Raw genomic sequence first — 19,253 nt, forward strand, 5'->3', positions numbered from 1 at the left:
TTGCAAACATCAATGTGGTTCTTTATTTAGATTGTTTTCAATTTAAATAGGAATTTCATAGCCCATCATCTGCCATCCTTCATTTGTTCACTCACATTCATTTAGTTCAAATACGGAGGCGAGGGTGGGGAGGAGTTGGTGGGGTGGAGGTGGAAGTAGGGAGAGGAGGAAAAGGAGGAGTGCAGCTTTAATACAGAAGAAAGTACGAGTCGTGGGACAGGGGAACCTTCCCTCCAGCCTGTAGAACGCGCCGACTGAAGGGAGGCTGGGCACAGACGCGTGTACAGACGCATGTACACCTACAGGTAGAGGGTTACATGCTCTCCTTGGTGGTTCACCAGGCGATTTATAGTCCTTTCCCATATACAGAGCATTCTAATATCCAGTATCCAATTTAATCCTCACAAGACGTATGAGTTAGTCATTTTCCCATTTTACAGATGAAAATGCTGAGGCCCGAGGGACAATGACTGGCCCAGTATCACATAACCAGTAAGAAGGCAACAGAGAGAAGACTCCAACCCACACCGTCCTCTCAATCAGGAGCTCTGTGCACAATCCTACCGCAGGATGCTTAGCTCACTCAAATGAGACACGTCACAGAATGTGAGGACTTGAACGCAATTTCAAGATCAAGTCTAGTCCTTTGACTTTAAATGTGCTGGAGGTCGGTCCTGATTTGCCCCAGTTAGTACGTATCAGAAATGGGGTCATTAACTCCAGTTTCCAGACAGCTCCCAACCTTTTCCACTCTACCACCGTGCCTCAAAAATGAAAAGAAATACAGTGTTCTACATAAAAACCAGAGCGTGCCAGAAGCCACTGGAAATCAAGAAGCAAACACCTATTCCCTTCATAACTCATCAGGAAAGGTGGTGGCAGCAAGCCCTTTATTCCCAGGAACCCTAAGGTTTTGGAGAAATGAACATAAGCACCTCCACAAAAACAGAACTGCTAAGTAATCCATTAGTCGTCAGCCTGTACGTGCACAGTATACACCTGCAGTGTCAGGCTTCTTAATAACTTCAAGAAAAAAAGCTCTTATGTACCTGCCTACTGCACTCAATTAGCAAGACATCCTTACCGGAAGTGTATTTACAGTCGGGTTATACGGTCACATAAACAGTCCCACTGTGCAGCTTGCTTTAAATGTAATGAGACTCTGAAAAAAACATCTATGCTGAAAATCCATCCATCCATCCCCCCACCAGGAGCTGACAAAGTAGCAGTTCCTGCCTAGACATTCATCCATGAGACCATCAGATAAACAAACTAGCTACGATGGACCGAGCTCAAGGTGTTCAGTTCTATTCACAGTAAAGTACTACCGCTAAATAAACCTCGCACTTTCCTAAAAGATGCTTGTTTCCACAAACCTGTTAGGAAATCCTGTCGAATCCAATCAGAATGCATGACACAGAACCAGTTCAATTCTGAAGGATCGTTGATACGTATCTTGGAGGGAGCACTGTATCGGGGGCGAGGGGAGATGTTCAACAAACATTTCCTGAGTGGCTAAATGAACTAAATGAATTTTCCTGGCCCTTAGTGATAATCCTATGAGATTCCAGGAAGAAAGTAGCTCACCTACTCCAGAGAACAACAACACAATTCAATATGAATATTGTGATTCTGAACTTTGCCTCCTTCATTCTTGGCTTTGCCACTTGGAGAACTCCACCAGTGGACACTGAGGTAGTGGGGGGCATGAGGGTCTGTGCAGGTCCGTTGTAATATATACATCAAGATTTCCAATGGTCCAAACTTAATGTTGTCGATTTAGGAATTCATGAGGGAGAAAAAAAAAACACACCTTGTAAAAAGTCAATCCTTATAAAAGAAGGCAAAAAGAAGGCTTTTTAAGATTTAGTAAGAATGACTACAGAAGCCCTAACTCCCCCGTCCCCCGACCCTGCTACATACTTGGAGGTAAAGCTCCTCTCCTTCATCCTTGGCGGAGGAAGGCCAAAACCACAAACACCGAGGTGGAGGCGGGCAAGTGTGCAGGATGGGGGGTGGCGGGGAGGCCCTGGCGGTTCAGTCGGCAGAGCATGCGACTTGTGACCTCAGGGTCATGAGTTCAAGCTCCACAGAGGGCACAGAGCCTCTCTGCCTGGGAGGACACCGTATGACCAACAAGCACAGCTGCCACAGAGCAATGAACTCCGGAAACACTTCCAAAAGCGACCTCATTTGAAGACGCTATTAAAGATGTGATTTTGTTCTTTAAAAGCTCTACTTACTGAACTTTTATTCCCTTCCAATGAAACCAGGGAAGATTTGTCCTTGAGTAAAAACTTTAACAATAGGATTTCTGACCACATAACACAGCATGTATTTCTGACTGCAAGTAAAAAACACCATTAGAACACAGTTTGTAGCACGTATTTGGAACAATCACATCCCCCCGCCATAACCGTTCCTGCTCCTGAAGCTTGGTACCCCTCGCGGTGAGTCTACACAGTGAACGTTCCTCTCGCGGAGGCTGCCAAGCCGACCTGCCCCTCCGCAACCCCTCACCAGCTTTAAGGGATTCCTTGCATTATCTTGCCTTCTGCTGTTCCAGCACTTGGAGTTCACGCTCGACTTCATGGCTCTGCTTCTAATATAATGTCCCTGTCTAAAACACACACCCACGCACACATACACCCACCCATGCACACACACACACCTTTTACTTATTTTTTTACCATAGCGGGTCATCCATCTGACCTCGACTACCCTTTCAGTCACAGGATATGTCAGGAATTCCAATCACTGAAGTTTCTCAAAAAATAGTGCTTCACAACCGGGGATTTTCTATGACTTCCTTATCCAAGTGAGCTTACACTCTTACTGTTATATCTGAAAACACTGAAATCTATTTCTCAAATTCAAATCCAATCAATACATCTGTGTATTGTATCAGAGTGAATTTCTCAGTAAAAACTTCAGACATCTGTCTTTTAAATTACACCAACATATATATAGTTTAAAAAAATATTTCCTCCTTAACTTTCAAAGCTTAAAAGTCAAAGAATCTCCTTTCTTCTAGATCCCAGAAGTCATAACTGCTGTCATCCAGGCTCAGGAATAATTCTGTATAAAAGAATAAGCTTTTTAAAATCAATTAAATCTCCTCTAGAGCAAAAGGGCTCCGGAGCTCTGGCTAGGCCAGGCAGGGGGAGAAAGCCCTATATGGGGGCCGCCTGGGGGGGCGGGGGACAGTAAGACTATGCATAGCCCTTCTAACACAAAATAGCTGGAGGGGACAGTGGGGGGTGTGCCAGAGAGGGGCAAGAGTCTCAACACTGTCATGGCTCGGTCTCTCATTCTCGGGTGTCCTAAAGAGAAAGGACCCAGGGGGCAGGAGAGAGGCCCCAGCCCCCTGGGAAAGACAAGGCAGCTAGAATCAGGACAGCGTCAGGCGCAGACCACGGCGGTAGCAGAGCTACCTCAAACTCAGGATAACAGGAAGCTTCTTGATTTGTAAACTTGCACTCATCAATACAAACCTTCAAAACAGAATTCAGTGCGCTTTTCAACAACTCTTTTCAACAGTGATACACGATAATCCTCCTTTTGGAATCAGGGCTGTTACACAGAGATGTACTAAATAGCCATTTTCCAAAGCAACATTATGGTGGAGAACAGGTACTGGACCAGGAGGCTAGTACTGCGGCAGCGGCTACGGAGCGCGGATGCGCTAGGGCGGGACGAGGACCTTACTGAGGATGACATCGTAGTAGGGACTGAAGACCAGCTTGTTGTAGTTGACCAGGCGCACAAATTTAATAGCAACTTCCTCCAGCTCTCTCTGAACCGGGCCCAATCCCCCGGGTACCGTGGGCACTGGCTTCTGATGACCTGTGGCAAGGTAGCTCTCTAAGAAGATCAGGATTCGGGAATCTGTGATCCAAAAGAAAGCAGTCAGTTGTTACTTGTTCGGGATGACTCTGCAAACCTCTGATGCTGCTTGGTTTTTAGCTTCAACATCCCCTTTCCATCGCCCTTCCGGGAGAGTTCTTCCCAGCCCACCCCCTAGCCCGTGGACCCACAGCACTGAGTGCTTCTGAGCATTCACCCCGTTTATGACGTTTCCTCTCGCACTCACGAGGCCTGGCCCCAGTAAGAGCTCAGAATACATTTGCGAAGGAAGGACAAATGCATGAATCAATAAAAGGAGACTAGAGGGGCGCCTGGGTGGTGCAGTTGGTTAAGCCCTCAGCTCAGATCACCATCTCTGGGTCCTGGGATGGAGCCCCACGTTGGACTCCCTGCTTCCTCTCCCTCTGCCCCTACCCCCTGCTTGTGCTTGGTCTCTCTCTCAAATAAATTAAATCTTTAAAAAAATTATTTTAAAAAAAGGAGACTGCAGTTTCAGTAGATTCTGCTGAGGAGAAAGACATACGGAGACCACCATGAGCCACTGCCGAAGAGCACATAAAAAATGGGGGGGTGGGGGGTGGGGAGGTGGTAGTAAAGCAGGAATTATAAATTCAAAAATGAGAAGAGATAAAAGAAGATTCCAGCATTGTCGGTTTGTGAGCCTTTCCTACCAAACCCACATGTAAGAAGCATGAACTTCCTTCTTTCATGCCCACAGCAGGAGGCCATGGAGCTTTGGCCATTTGCAGCTTCTACTTCTTGGGAATAACTTCAGTTGGTGCTTTTTAAGTCATTGCTCTCTCTGATGCTTTTGCACTGTCCTCGTCAACCAAAAAGAGTATGCAAGCCACGCTTCTCACAAATTTTATTAGAAAAGCAATAGGGGCATTTATATAATCGGGTTCTTTCAAACTGCACCTGCCCTGTGGGACCCTCTCAGGTACAAATGACCTACGCCCTTCGGATCCCAAGATATACTGACAGAGCAACTGCTGACCCAATGGGTCCATTACCCGTTTCAAAGTTACTTTGATTTTCTGAGGTTCTCAGAGCTGGAAGCCTCACCTAGAACTAGAGATCCTCCTATCATTCCTACCCCAGGGCTGGTTTTTATCCCCAGGGCAGTAACCAGTGGTCACTAAGCACCCAACATGGTGGGACACGGAGCAGCTTTTAGCCATCCGTCTCTTTACCGCATTTTTCTGCATCTCTACCAAGGTCAGTCATGTTAATTTTGATGATCCTTATGTCAGCAACAGGCTCCCCCTGAATGACCCACAGATGACACTGTGACCAAGCCAGGGATGGGATGAAGTAATTTAATTTTTAAAAAGTCTTCGATCCCAGGATCCCTGGATGGCGCAGTGGTTTAGCGCCTGCCTTTGGCCCAGGGCACGATCCTGGAGACCCGGGATCGAGTCCCACGTCGGGCTCCTGGTGCATGGAGCCTGCTTCTCCCTCTGCCTATGTCTCTGCCTCTCTCTCTCTCTCTGTGTGACTATCATAAATAAAAAAAATAAAAAAAAAAAGTCTTTGATCCCTATAACTTTTTCCATAAAATGTTACTTAAAAAGGATAAAAAAGGAAGTCATAGTATTAGAAGCAGGCTCACGTTACTGGTTCAGCCTCTACTCCAACCTGAAATCTGATAACCATGGATCATTCAGCTTTTCCCTGAAGCCTGCTAACTATTCATTATTTACATGTTGAACACCTACCTGGTTTCATAAAGAAGCTAAAGAATGACCTCAGAATTAATTACACTAAAGAGAAATATGAATTTTTTTAAAAATTAGATGAAAAACAATTTTTAATATTTTTTTTTTTGAGAGAGAAAGCACACTCACTTTGTGAGTGGGGAGAGAGGAGACACAGAATCTCAGGGAGACTCCCTGTTGAGATCAGAGCCTGATTCAGGGCTCGATCCCATGGCCCTGAGATCATGACCTGAGCAGAAACCAAAAGTCAGACGCTTAGCCAATTGAGCCATCCAGGTACCCCTAGATGAAAACATTTTTAAAAAGTTTAAGTAATCTCTATACCCAACGTGGGGCTCAAGCTCACAACCGAGATCAAGAGTCACATGCTCTACCGACTGAGCCAGCCAGACACCACAAAATTAGATGATCACTGTATTCCTCAATCAACCAATGAACAGAATTTTCCATAGTGCTACAGCTGTGACGATGAAGAGTAACAGCCAACACAGTAATCTTTTTAAGAACGGCTCCTCTCCAGTGAGTACCTGCGATGCGCTGCGGGCACTCTGATAAGCACTCTATAGATCTCCCGCCCTGTGGTCCTCCAGCAACCGTGCAGGGTTGTCCCTATTATTCCCCGTAGAGATGAGGAACCTCAAGCATCTGGTCACCTGCTCAAGCCATGCAGCAGGTGCTTGTGGAGAAAACCCCTGCTCCTCCTTCACTCTCACCCCACATCCCAAACACTCCAGCCCCAGATGTGGGGGAGGGCAGGGGCTCCCCACACCCAGTGATTCTCTGCTACACCGGTGGGGTGTCCTACAATTGTACCCCATTCTGTCACTGCCTGGAGGCAGTGTCACATCCCACACATCGGGCTCAGTCCCGCGAGGCTGACCCCCTGCAACCTTCAGATGCCAACTGCGAGTAGCAGGTCCCCAGGACACACACAGCTCCTGCTGATTTGGCTACAAAGTGGAGGTTCCCATGATCCTCTCCCTTGGATTTTGATTATTGGCTAGAACAGCTCACAGAACTCAGGGAAACACGTATGTTTACTAGCTTATTAGATAATAAAGAATTTGGATACAAATGAAAACCAGAACAAGATAGGGTGAGGTCTGGGAGAGTCGAGGGCAGGAGCTTTTGTGCAGTTGGGTACATCACCCTCCCATTACATGGATATGTTCCCCAAACCCTGTACTCCTGGGTTATTTATAGAGGCTTCATCATAGGCATTTCCAGCCCCTATCCCCTCTCTTGGAGCATAGAGGGCGTGCGACTGAAAACGCCGAGCTTCTAATCATGGCTTGGTCCTTCAGAGCCCACCCAGAGTCCTCTCATTAAAACAAAAGGCACTCCTATCACCCAGGAAATTCCAAAGGATCCTCTGTGTCAGGATCCAGGTCAAAGACCAATCTTAGAACAAAAGATACTTCTAGTGCTCTTATCACTTAGGAAATTACAAGAATTTTAGGAGCTCTGTGCTAGGAATGGGGGCGGGGGGGGGGGGGGGGAGTGACCACTACATATATTTTCTATTACGTCACAGTGCTGAAGCAGGGTTGTGAACAAAGCCTGTGATTCCTAAGTCAAAGCTCCCAGAACAATGACAGCTTCCTGGTCACTTGTCCAAACCTCTGGGTTGCTCTCATTGCTGGGAATTATTACTCACTCTCCTCACTCATCAGCACTCACAACCTATCAAAATCTTCCAAATTTCTTCAGAGGGGCCAGTCTGCCAGCCCCTCCAAGGGCACATCCCTGCCGCCCATCTTCCCCCCCAGTCATACCCATGATCCTGCGGATGGGGTCGTCGGGATTGGCCACAGCCTGGATCTGGCCCTTGAGCACGGCCTCCTTTTCCGCGGTGAAGGGAGTGAGCCCACACAGGGCAAGGCAACTGCTCACCTCCAGGCAGACCTTCTCCCCGATGGTAGTCAGGGCATCCTTCAGATGGAAGGAGCTTGAGAAAGGAGAGGAGAAGGCAGGGAAGAAAGAGCCCATAAACAAAGTGCACGTCTCCCCCCACTCAAGCCAAATAAGAGACCAAGCCCTGAGAAGAGTCACCATCACCCATTCACAGACTGACATGTTCAAAGAGAAAATCTGGGGCTCTCTTCTCTGCCCCCGCCCTTTCAGGCTGTGCACACTGGACTCAGGGGACTCCTGTGCTCTCTGCTGGAAAGGACACCGGGAAGGGGAGGGCTCAGGCTCTCCCAGCACTAACAACCCCAAACCCAACCTCTGGCTAGCTCTGTGTGCTGCAAGAAGCCTGAACCCAAAATTTGGGAGCTGTGGGACAGGAGCGGGAGAGGAAGTTTTCATTGGAAACCCTTCTGTCCCTTTTTGATTTTTGAAACATGGGAATGTATGAACTAGTTTAAAAGAATAAATAAAATTGAAATCCCAAAGTTAAGAAAATTAGCATCTTGATTTCCCGGAGTCCTAGGGCTCTCCTAGGGTATCTATGGGGAGCCCTCCTGCTGGTGGGTTTTCTCTAAGGCCTTTGTCCTGGACCTGGACCCTTTGTATAGTAGAAGCAGTGAGAGCAAATGTCAGAGCCTTGAGACTCACTGCTGGTACCAACTCTGCCGACCCGAGTGCCAGCGTGGACCCAACAGTGCAGGCCTGGACTCGTAAGGAAGCGCCAGACAGGCCCCCTTATCAGTAGCTTTAGGCAGTGGACAACCAGGTCTGCTGGGGGTGGGGGGACCTTGGTGACAGCCCAGGGATGCCCCGTGCAAGGGCCTCAGATCAGCAGCCCCCTCCTGGCCTAACACCACCACATGTGCACACACCCCTCATCACACTGGACATGTGCATGTCTTGTGCGAACTTGGCAAGAAAATTCCTGTTTGGGGGACGCCTGGGTGGCTCAGTGGTTGAGCATCTGCTTTGGCTCAGGGCATGATCCTGAGGTCCTGGGATCGAGCCCTGCATCAGGCTCCCTGCAGGGACCCTGCTTCTCCCTCTGCCTGTGTCTCTGCCTCTCTGTGTCTCTCATGAATAAATAAATAAAATCTTAAAAAAAAAAAAAAAAAGAAAGAAAGAAAAGAATTGCCGTTTGGTGAGGATGAATGTGTCTGGGGACATTCTCGAGGAATCTTCTGATCCGGACCTTGTCAGATATGGTGTTTACTTGTAACCATTAAGAAAACATTCTACATGCTGTGAACCCATGAACCACCTGACCAGATGTCTCTGCAAGAGCAGACCAGCAAGCTGCCCCCGCACAGGTGTGGGTCCATGCTGCTGGATCAATCTGATCCACTTCTACACAACACAGAATGGTCACAAGGAATGTGCAGAGGGCAGGAAACTGTCCACAGCCCAGGGACTCAGGGGGGAAGGCCACCTGCTTCTTATAGGACCTTTCCCTAGGGCTGTGTGGCCCAACCTGTTAGCAGGTTGTGAGAACAATTCAGTGAGTAGCAACTGATATTTTTTTTTTTTAAGTTCTAAGAATTTGTACTAAGCATAGAGTAAGTTTCACTTTGTGAAGTTTCTATTTCAGGCATGTGTGTCTTTGAAGTGTGTAGCAGGTCACAACGGAAAAGGAATTTCCTCCTGTGGGTCCTGGTCCTAAACATGTGAAAGCTACTCTCCTAGAGCCTTGCCAATCCTAGCATCGACTGTAACGCCATTCGTATGAACCTGAATAAATTCTGCTGGGACGAGAAAACCAGGGAGCAAGGGCATCTCTCAGTTCCTGGAGAGCAGCCCCGGGATCTCCCCACATCGGGAGACCTCATCCTAGTCTGTGTTCTGCTACTGCTGCCTCCCACCTCCCCCCATCCCTCCCAGCCCCATCCCCACTCTAACCCCCCCCCCCCCCCCCCAGCTTGCGGCCACTTACGGCAGATGCATATCTGTTAGCAGAATCTTCACGATCATCTTGAGTTTCTCAGCAAAGTCAGCCTGGCTGGAAATTCCTGGGGCTGCCATGCTGAAAGAGACCAGCAACACGGCCCCCAGGATGGTCAGCTGCTCCAGTTGGAGCTGGAGTTCTTGGAAGCGAACCTGGTCCATCAACACGGTCTGTAATGGATACACAGAAATGGTCCTTGAGCTGGAGACACAGGCTGGCCAGCAGAGGGCAGTGAGGCCACAGCTCCCACACATGCCTCCACAGGTTCCCTCAGCATTTTCTAGTCATTTCAGAGCTTAAGGGAGTCTGCGTGAACCACCCTTCCACCTCAGAGCCCCTTTCTCCTTCCGACTTCCATAGAGCACATTAAGGACAGGAGGCCCACCCTCACTGAAATCTCTGCTCATGCAAATTTCTTCAACCCTCTGAGCCCTCTATGAAGTGAGGACTCCTGCTTCACAGGGCTGTCTTTGGGATGGAAGACCAGGGATAGAAAGTGGGCTAGCAGAGCCAATACTCGATAACTAGGAGTTGTATCATTAGACAGGAAAGAGTAATGAGGTAGGAAGGGAGCCGAGAGACCAACTCATCCCAGTTGGTCCAGGGCTGTGCTGGCTTTAAAACTGGAACTCCCGAGTCCTGCGAACACTTCCCCCACCAAGGCCTGGGCAAAGCAGCCAGCCAGTCACCCCAGCCAGAGCACCTGGAGGGAAGGAGGGGAGAAGCTGCTTGAAGGGAGAGCCTAAGTTATTCACCTTGGTGTCCCCCTCAGTATCTAGCACAAAGGAGGCCCTAAGAAGTGGTAAGTGAATAAAGAACATGAAAAAGAAATGATAAGTAGGAAAAGGAGGAATGACAAATAACAAGCCAAAGCCTCCCGAAAGCAGGGAGTGAACTTCCACCACTGCATCCCCGGTGCTAGACACCTGTGGGTCCCACCAGGCCAAAGCACCCCCATGGGCGGCCGTTGGAGGGGTGGTGGGTGGGGTTAGGGAAAGAGCACTAGAAAAGCTGAGGAGTTATGCCTTCTGATCAGAGTTTTTACAGGTGAACCAAATAAATGTTAAGGACCAGTCTTGCTATAAGAAACTGACACACCAAAGCAAGACATTAACAATTCAGGGTCTTAGCCCAGAATTCTTCTCCAGGAATAAAAACTACCTTTGAAGATTCAGGATCCTCTATTGTTCAACAGAGATGCTGTGGCAGACTGAGCCTCTCCCTTGACTCTGCTCTGTTACCCAGCAGCATCCCAGCTTTGCTCAAGACTGGAGTTTAGGATACACAAGATTTCCAACGATCAATCCTGAGGGTAGATATCCATGTCCAAGGAAAACACCATCTCCCCCACAGCTGTATTTTAAGATACGTCAGTCTGCAAACTGCCCTCCAGGAGAGAACATGCCACTCTTCAGAAAGGAATCCTCCCTCCCCCACCAACCCTCAACACAACACCCTCTTTAAAGCTTCCTTTGGCACAAAACAGGGAATTCAGGGGCAAGAGGAAAGCCTTAGGCTTATAGTGTCTTGAAAGGAAAAATCAGGAACTTAGATGAGAAAGATTCAGAGAAGTAGCAGGTTCTGAGGCTAGAGATAAAAAGCCTGAGTGCCCTCAAAACTGAGGTGATGGTTTACACACCAAGCCAGCACGCTGCAGACAAGATGACCACAATCCCTTGTTAGTCATCTTCTTAACGGGCCACTGAGTCAGAGGTACTTATTGTGAAGAAGTTTTACTTTTTTTTTTTAATGCTCTATGCGGAATGGGAAACTATTATTTAGATAAAACTGAAAAGCAACATCACTGTCATGGTTTTAATCGAGTTGTGTAAAACAGTCCAGCAGCTCAGCAGCACAAACCGGAAGCCCCACACGCTGCTGGGGGATGGGAATGGGATGGGGCCACTGGGGGAGACTGCCTGGCAGCCCTTCCAGGTGTTACACTTAGAGCCACCACGTGACCCCGTAATTCTCATCCTTGGTATTTACCCAGGAGAACTGAAGACATGTGCCCCCACAAACACCTGCACACATATGCTCAGAGCAGCACAATTCACAACAGCCACAACGTGGAAACAACCAAAATGTCCATCAACTGAAGAATGAATCAACAAGATGTGGTACAGCCATACTCTGGAATATTGGTCAGCCTTAAAAAGAAAACGCTGACACACAACATGGATGAGCCTTGAAGACAATCTGCTGAGTGATGTAACCCAGACACAAAAGGACAAATGCTGTAGGATTCCAGCCTCTGAGGCACCCAGAGCAGTCAGATCCAGAGACACAAAGTAGAATGCTGGTTGCCAGGGGCTGTAGGGAAGGAGGAATGAGGTGTGTTTAAAGGCATTAAGTATTTAAAGATTTTGAATTTGTGAAGATGGAAAAGTTCTGGAGAAGGATAGTGGTGATGGTGGCACAATCATGAGAACATCCTTAATGCCACTGAACTGTACATTTAAAGATGGTAAATTTGGGGGTACCCGGCTGGCTCAGCTGGTGCAACATGTGACTCTTGATCTCGGGGTTGTGAGTATGAGCCCCTGGCTGGGTGTAGAGCCTACTTTTAAAAAATTAAAAAAAAGAAAAAAGGATGGTAAATTTTGTATTATGTTTTTCTTTTCTTTTTCTTTTTTTAAGATTTTATTTATTTATGATAGTCACACAGAGAGAGAGAGAGAGAGAGAGAGAGGCAGAGACATAGGCAGAGGGAGAAGCAGGCTCCATGCACCGGGAGCCTGACGTGGGATTCGATCCCAGGTCTCCAGGATCGCGCCCTGGGCCAAAGGCAGGCGCTAAACCGCTGCGTCACCCAGGGATCCCCATATTATGTTTTTCACAGTAAAAAAGACTCTGCCTGTGTCTCTGCCTCCCTCTCTCTCTCTGTGTCTCTCATGAATAAATAAAATCTTTTAATAAAAAAATAAAAATGAAAATAAATGAAGTATTGATACATGCTACAATATGGATGAACATGATGCTTAGTCAAAGAAGCCAGACACAAAAGGTCAATATGGTAGGCTCCCATTTATAGGAAACGTCCAGAGTAGGCAAATCCACGGAGACAGGAAGCAGATTAGTGGTTGCCAAGGGGGAAGAGAGGGAGGAAAGGGTAGTGACTGCTAATGGGCACAGGGTTTCTTTTTGGTGTGATGAAAATGTTTTGAAATTAAATTGTGGTAATGGCTCTGTAACTGTAAATAGACTAAAAACCCACTGAATTGTTCAATTTAAAAGGGGAGATTTTCTGGTAAGAGAGCTGTATAGTAACAAAAGTATTATTATTTTTTTAAAGTTCTGCAGCACAAAAAGAAATGAGTGGTTAGACTGCTCTGGAGCACCTACTTCGGGGAAAGGTTTCTGCAGGTGGTCCCATTTCAGAAGCTTCAGGTAGGCATAATTCTGGACAGCCACAGGATTTGGCATGGGACTATCCTCAGAGCCAGTGGCCCCTCCCCCAGCTGGCAGAGCATTTTTATACTTCTGATTCATAAGGTCATCTGCGGCTTCTTCCAGCCATTGGGTGACAAAGTCCAGGGAATCTGTGAAAAACAAGGCTGTGAACATTACTATGACACTCAGGAGGGAGGCTTCTCGGAATGACTTTAAGGAAGATCATCCTGAAGGTGTGCTATATATAAATATATATATAGCATATGGACTTTGGAATCAAATAAAACTCAGTTTAAATCACAGTATTGCCAATTACTAGCTAAGGATTATCAGATTCCTAACAAAGAGATGTACAATACCACCTCATTGGCAGTTCTGGGGATTAAACAAGATAGTGAATACAAAGCACGTAGCCAGGCCTTGCTCCCTCCTGATGGTTCAACAGACCACCCTCTTCACTCCCACCCGGACCACCGCAGGAGACCAGGCTGGGAGCTCTGAGGACTCTAGCTCAGTGAGATGCAGAAATTCTTGCCCAGAGACAGATGGGATGAGACACTGGTGACAGTTTCCCAGTGTAAAATATCCTCCACACTGAAAAGGAGGCCCTTCCCTTGTCTGGATCTTAGCCTCCCAGCAAGCTGGTTTGCTTTCAGCCTCATAGGGGGTGAGCTCTGGCACCCATACGACGTGTCTTCGGAGGCATCTGGAGCACTGTCAACAGGAGCTCAAGTGTCTTTCATCTGCCCTCATGCGCTCCCTCCTTTTCTAAGCTGAGAAACACACCATGGATTCTGAGGAGCATAAGAGAAAGATGAGGTTTTTTAATCCACATTATGGGAGCAGGTCTCAGAACTGGTCCCTCTGACAGGTCCCAGAACGTGCTGCAGCTCTGCTGGCGAAGGCCACCTTCCAACCAAGTGGGCGGCCAATGGCATGGTAGGTGTCCACTTTTCACCGCTGCAGGACGCACCTCCGCCAGCACACTGGTGGCACGGACGTCCTGCTGGGCAGCCATACCGGCCCTTTAGCCTTCTGTAGGCAGCACACTCCATAGTCCACCTGCTTTTACACATGAGGAGGAAGTCTGAGAGCAACTGGCTTGGGGAGTGCAGCAGTGGCTCCTCTGCTGCACCCGGGCTGTTGGCACTTGACTCTCCCATTGAGGCTCTTCCGTCGCAAGCCTGAAGGCCTCCTCAAAGGCAGGACAACACCAGTTGAGAAAGTGAACGCAGTGGTCAATCAGTTCTGGTCAAAAATTTCTCAAGATCAATTTCCACATCTGTAAAATGGGGTTAAAATGATAGGGTCTCCCTCGTAGGCTTCTGGTGTGAGGTTACAAATGATAATGCACATGCAGCCCTGGCACATGCCTCGTGTGCAGCATCAGCCCATCTTCTCCTGGTACTGTTTCTTCTACTCCGCTCTTTCCTGACCCCTCCTGGACCACCTTGGCTTTCTCTGTCTGCGGCTGCATGAACACCTGCTCTGGGTGCAGCATTAATAGCTATTCTGGTCAGGCAACAGGATCTAAAAAGAGATTGCCATTTTCATCTTGGAGTTGCCAAAGTTAGAGTCTAAGTGGAACTCGTAATAAATTGGATCCAGAGACTCTAATTTACCCAGAACATCAACTGTCAATGCAGAACCCCCCTAAAAACACCCTAGAAATGCAACCCAGGTTTGGATTCTATGATCCTGTTTTCCTGAAGCTGTCTGAGAGGCTTACGAAAATGAGACTTCTGGGTATAAAACCACAAGGATTTTCTGCAATATAAAATGGAGGCAAAGTAAAATTCCTCATTTACCTCAGAGAGAGGGGCAAGTGAATTAAACAGTCACAAGAAGTCTGTCATGTTTTAAAAAATCAAGGCCAAGCATACGATTTACCCCAAACTGGGGTTTTCATCAAAAACCCATTTAATTTAAGACCTCTTTGTTCTTTTAAATTTCTATTCTTATATTCTACTTGTTTCTCTTGCTTGTTCATTGTCAAGTCCAAAGTCTTGTGCTTTTTGGTCTTGAAATTAGAACACTCTCAAACAGAATTTTAGCTTTGTTTTGAAAACGGTATAGTTGTGCAACAAACTACAGCCCTGAAATGGAAAAACAGAGTGCAGGACACCACAAAGCATTAGACGTACTTGGCTGCTTCTCCAAAAGCTGCTGAAACTTCTTCCTTTCATATTCAACTGATTGCTGCATGAGATGTGGCCTAATGCTAGTGACAGCAAAGTTCGCCATGTCCACTTTCATTAGGTCCAACACAGAAAAAATTGCCCTGCGAGAAAGGGGAGAAAAGCATTTAGAACTGGGCACTTGTAAAGGAAGTGCTGTTTTGAGGAATGAGGGGAACAGATTTAGAAAGGCTTTCCATCTCAGAGAGGGCAGCAAATTGGAAAATTCTAAGAGTGTAGATTAAGAAAAACAAATTTAGAGGGGGTACCTGGCTGGATCAGCATGCAACTCTTGACCCCGGGGTCATTGATTATGAGCCCCACACTGGGCATAAAGATTACCTAACAAAAAATAAATACCAAATAACTTTTTTTTAAAAAAAGAAAAATTTAGAAAACACAAAAATTTAAATAATGGATTAAAAAGACTGCAAATTTTTAAGCTGCCTTCTGTCCCCACTCCTCCACACCATACCTCCAAGAAAACACAGCTCCCTCACTGCCTGTCTAGGCTAGAACTCATTCCTCGGCACTGGGTCAGTGCTCCTGGAAGCCACAAAAGAAGGACAACCAGGACCCCGGGTCAAGGACAGAGAGCTGGCCACCCAGTCTCTACTCTCATACAGGTTAATTCACTCTCCTAGGAAAGAAAGAATATGAACTCTCTTTTCTCATCTCCTCCTCTCCCAGGCTCTGTTTCAGGGCATGTTTTCTGTTCTAGTTTTGTGGCAGTTAACTACAAGTCCACACTCTGAATGTACCCAATGGGCAGACCTGACTCGATACTAAGGATCCCTTCAGTCCTGCCCATCATGTACCATAACCACTCTCTCCAGGGGCTGGGAGCTGCTAAGTGACCTACTTGCAGGAGGTGATTGAGAACCCAAGGTACAGGCTTGGGTGTGGCCCCACATGGAAGGAAGAACAGGGTCAAATGTCCTCTGAGTCTCCTGACACCCTCTGGGACTGACCAAACACCGTATGATGCAATGACCATACGTGTGAGTGAGTTTATTACGGAAAAGATACACAGTCTGAGGAACAATTCATGGCCTCTCCCCTGCCATCCTGTCCATGTCCCCAATACATGGGACAGCCCACTTCTCCAGGGGACATTCTGCGTCTTCTCTCTGAACGTTCCTTAGCAGTTCCCCAAATCCACCTACTGCAGACCAGAGACTGTTGGACACTGCCAACTGGCAGCCGCGGACTGGAGTAGCCCACAAACACATTTGTGCTCACAAAGTATTTTTAAAAACCTCCATTTTCAGCTTTTCCTGAAAAATCAAAAGATCTGACAACAGGGGCCCACATTCCATCATGGCCACAATCAGCTGCCTCCCTTTCAACAGTGGGTGGACTCCCACTTTGCCAGGCTCCCAATCCTTTCTCTTCCTAGTAGGAATTTGATTTAGGTTGAGTTTGTGGCAAGCTATCTCCCTAGGGGACTCACTTCCTAGGAACTCCTCACGTGTCCTTATTAGAAGCTCTTACTATTTCTCACATCCAGCACCATGCCTAGCACATAACAGATGCTCGATAAGAGTTTGTTGAATAAATAAATCAATTTTTAGGAGTTGTTTGCTTTTTGTTCTTTTTTTTTTTTTAAGATTTTATTTTTAAGTAATCTCCATACCCAACAGGGGGCTTGAACTCATGACTCTGAGATTAAGAGTCACACACTCTATGGACTGAGCCAGCCAGGTGCCCCTTTTTGGGAGATCTTTTCAAAGCTTTCTAAACCCTGAGGTAACTTCACAATGCAGAGTATTTTTGATGTACCAAATCCTTATATAATATCAAGAAAGCTGAACCTGAAAGGAACTTTTGGGAAAGCAATTTGGCAACATGCAATGAGAGTCTTAAAACTGTTCCTATCCTCTGACACAGTAATACTATTTAAGAACTTATAGTTAGGAAACAACCTAAAATATAGAAAAAAGTTGGGGATCCCTGGGTGGCTCAGCGCTTTTGCGCCTGCCTTTGGCCCAGGGCGTGATCCTGGAGTCCCGGGATCGAGTCCCACGTCAGGCTCCCAGCATGGAGCCTGTTTCTGCCTTTCTCTCTATCATAAATAAATAAAAATAAATCTTTCAAAAAAAAAAAAAAAAAAGGAAAAAGTTTTGTGCACAAAGATGTTCATGGCAGGATTAAATGGTAAATAATTATAAGTCCTCTAACTGTCCATGTTAATAGAGTAATAGTCAACTATATTTATGCAAATGAGTATTTTGCAGCCACTGCAAATGCTTATGGGGAGTTTTAAAAAATAAGTTGGGGGCAGCCCCGGTGGCTCAGCGGTTTAGCGCCACCTGCAGCCCAGGGCGTGATCCTGGAGACCCTGGATTGAGTCCCACGTCAGGCTCCCTGCATGGAGCCTGCTTCTCTCTCTGCCTGTGTCTCCGCCTCTCTCTCTCTGTCTCTATGAATAAATAAATAAAATCTTTAAAAATAAGTAAGTAAATAAATAAATTAATTAATTAATTAAAAGTTGGTTATAAAAAGGATCCTGTGGTGCTGGAACTGTCCACTATCTTGAATGCAGTGGTGAATACACAAACTTAAACAAGGGATGAAGTTATATAAAAATTAATATACATGCACACAAATGCATACAAGTGAAACTGGAAATCTAAGTGAGATCACTGGATTGTATCAAGGTCAATATTCTAGTTGTGATACACTATAGTTTTGCAAAATGTTAGTTTTAGGAGATACTGGATAAAGTGTACTGTATTATTTCTCAAAACTTCACATGAATGTAAAATTATCTCAATGACACTTTCAATTAGAAAAAAAGTTAAATGATTAGGGTATAATGTTCATAGAAAAAGGCCTATCATGCCCACCAGGAGGTCTTCTTAGATTCAATTGAACATTTGGGCTCACGAGACTACCATAAGCCACAGTCTGGCATCATCTATTCACACAGATGGCCAACAAGGCAGCATCAAGCATTCCTCTTCAGCATGTTACAGTATCAGCCAAGAGCAGACAGATATGTGGGAGCCACCTGGCTTACAAGCCTCATATGCTAATAGGTTTTGTAATAATTCTATGGCATGGCTTCTAGTATCTCCACTAGGGCCATGACCGGTTATAAAAGCTACTACCCTAAAGGATATCCAAGTATGGTGTCCCATCCAGTACTTATAGTTCATTATCATTTCTTTTAGACCAGATGCAATTTATCAATCAGAGATCACTTTCCCAATAAGCAATGTTGTATGGTAGCATTTTGATACATAACACCTTTATCTGTTTATAGAAAAACAGAGCTAAGCAGTTATCCAAAAGTCAAATTCTCAGACAGTGTTGTGTCAATCCTTCGTCAATAATACTAACATAAAAATTATACAAATTTGGGGCACCTGGCTGGCTCAGTCTGTAAAGCACACAACTCTTTTAAGATTTTATTTATTTGAGTGGGTGGGGGATGGGGTAACTGGGTAACAGGCATTAAGGAGGGCACTTGAGGGATGAACACTAGGTGTTACACCATATGTTGGCAAACTGAATTTAAATTAAAAAAAAAAAAAAAAAAAGATGGGAGGGCAGCCCAGGTGGCTCAGCGGTTTAGTGCCACCTTCAGCCCAGGGCGTGATCCTGGAGACCCGGGATTGAGTCCCATGTCGGGCTCCCTGCATGGAGCCTGCTTCTCCCTCTGCCTGTATCTCTGCCTCTCTCTCCCTCTCTCTGTGTATCTCATGAATAAATAAATAAAATCTTTAAAAAAAAAAAAAAGAATCACACACTCTAGTAACTGAATCAGTCAGGTGCCTCTGTTTTTTGATTACATAGAAGAATGTCACATTCTTGAGAGATACCTGCTCATTTAAGGCTAAAATGTCACAATGTCTGGAGGCATTAGTTGCTTGGCATCTGGGTGGCATAGTTGGTTGGGCATTTGATTCTTAATTTTAGCTTAGGTCACGATCTCAGGGTCATGAGATTGAGCCCTGTGTTGGGCTCTGCGCTAAGTGTGGAGCCTGCTTGAGATTCTGTCTCGCTCCCCCTCCTATCCCTCCTCCACCATGCTCTCTCTTTCTCTCTCAAATAAATAAAGCCTTAAAACAATGAATATATGAGTGTAAAGGATATATATCTGTGTAAAGGATATATGAGTATTAACTGCACTGTTTTTACAACTTTTCTGTAAGTTTGGTATTTTTCTAAATAAATTGCTGAGGGGGGCCTTTCTGCCCCTGGATGCCACCGAGTAAGCTTCGTTAAAATCTCCCCTCC

The 19,253-nt window shown here is 46.2% G+C and overlaps 1 protein-coding gene across 4 annotated transcripts in view; it reads right to left on the minus strand.

Moving 5' to 3' along the window:
- The window catches only part of TCP11L1 (t-complex 11 like 1), a 38,855-nt gene continuing 19,602 nt past the window's right edge, over positions 1 to 19,253 (minus strand). For all 4 annotated transcript variants that reach the window (XM_025452416.3, XM_025452417.3, XM_035701464.2 and 1 more), the window contains exons 6-10: positions 14,976 to 15,112; positions 12,784 to 12,980; positions 9,427 to 9,608; positions 7,361 to 7,533; positions 1 to 3,888 (exon numbers count right to left, since the gene is read on the minus strand). In XM_025452416.3, coding sequence (XP_025308201.1) covers positions 3,686 to 3,888; positions 7,361 to 7,533; positions 9,427 to 9,608; positions 12,784 to 12,980; positions 14,976 to 15,112 — 892 coding nt within the window. In that variant the 3' untranslated portion in view covers positions 1 to 3,685. The remainder of the gene's footprint in view (positions 3,889 to 7,360; positions 7,534 to 9,426; positions 9,609 to 12,783; positions 12,981 to 14,975; positions 15,113 to 19,253) is intronic.

Source organism: Canis lupus, chromosome 18, assembly GCF_003254725.2.
Source record: "Canis lupus dingo isolate Sandy chromosome 18, ASM325472v2, whole genome shotgun sequence".
NCBI classification, from domain to species: Eukaryota; Metazoa; Chordata; class Mammalia; order Carnivora; family Canidae; genus Canis; species Canis lupus.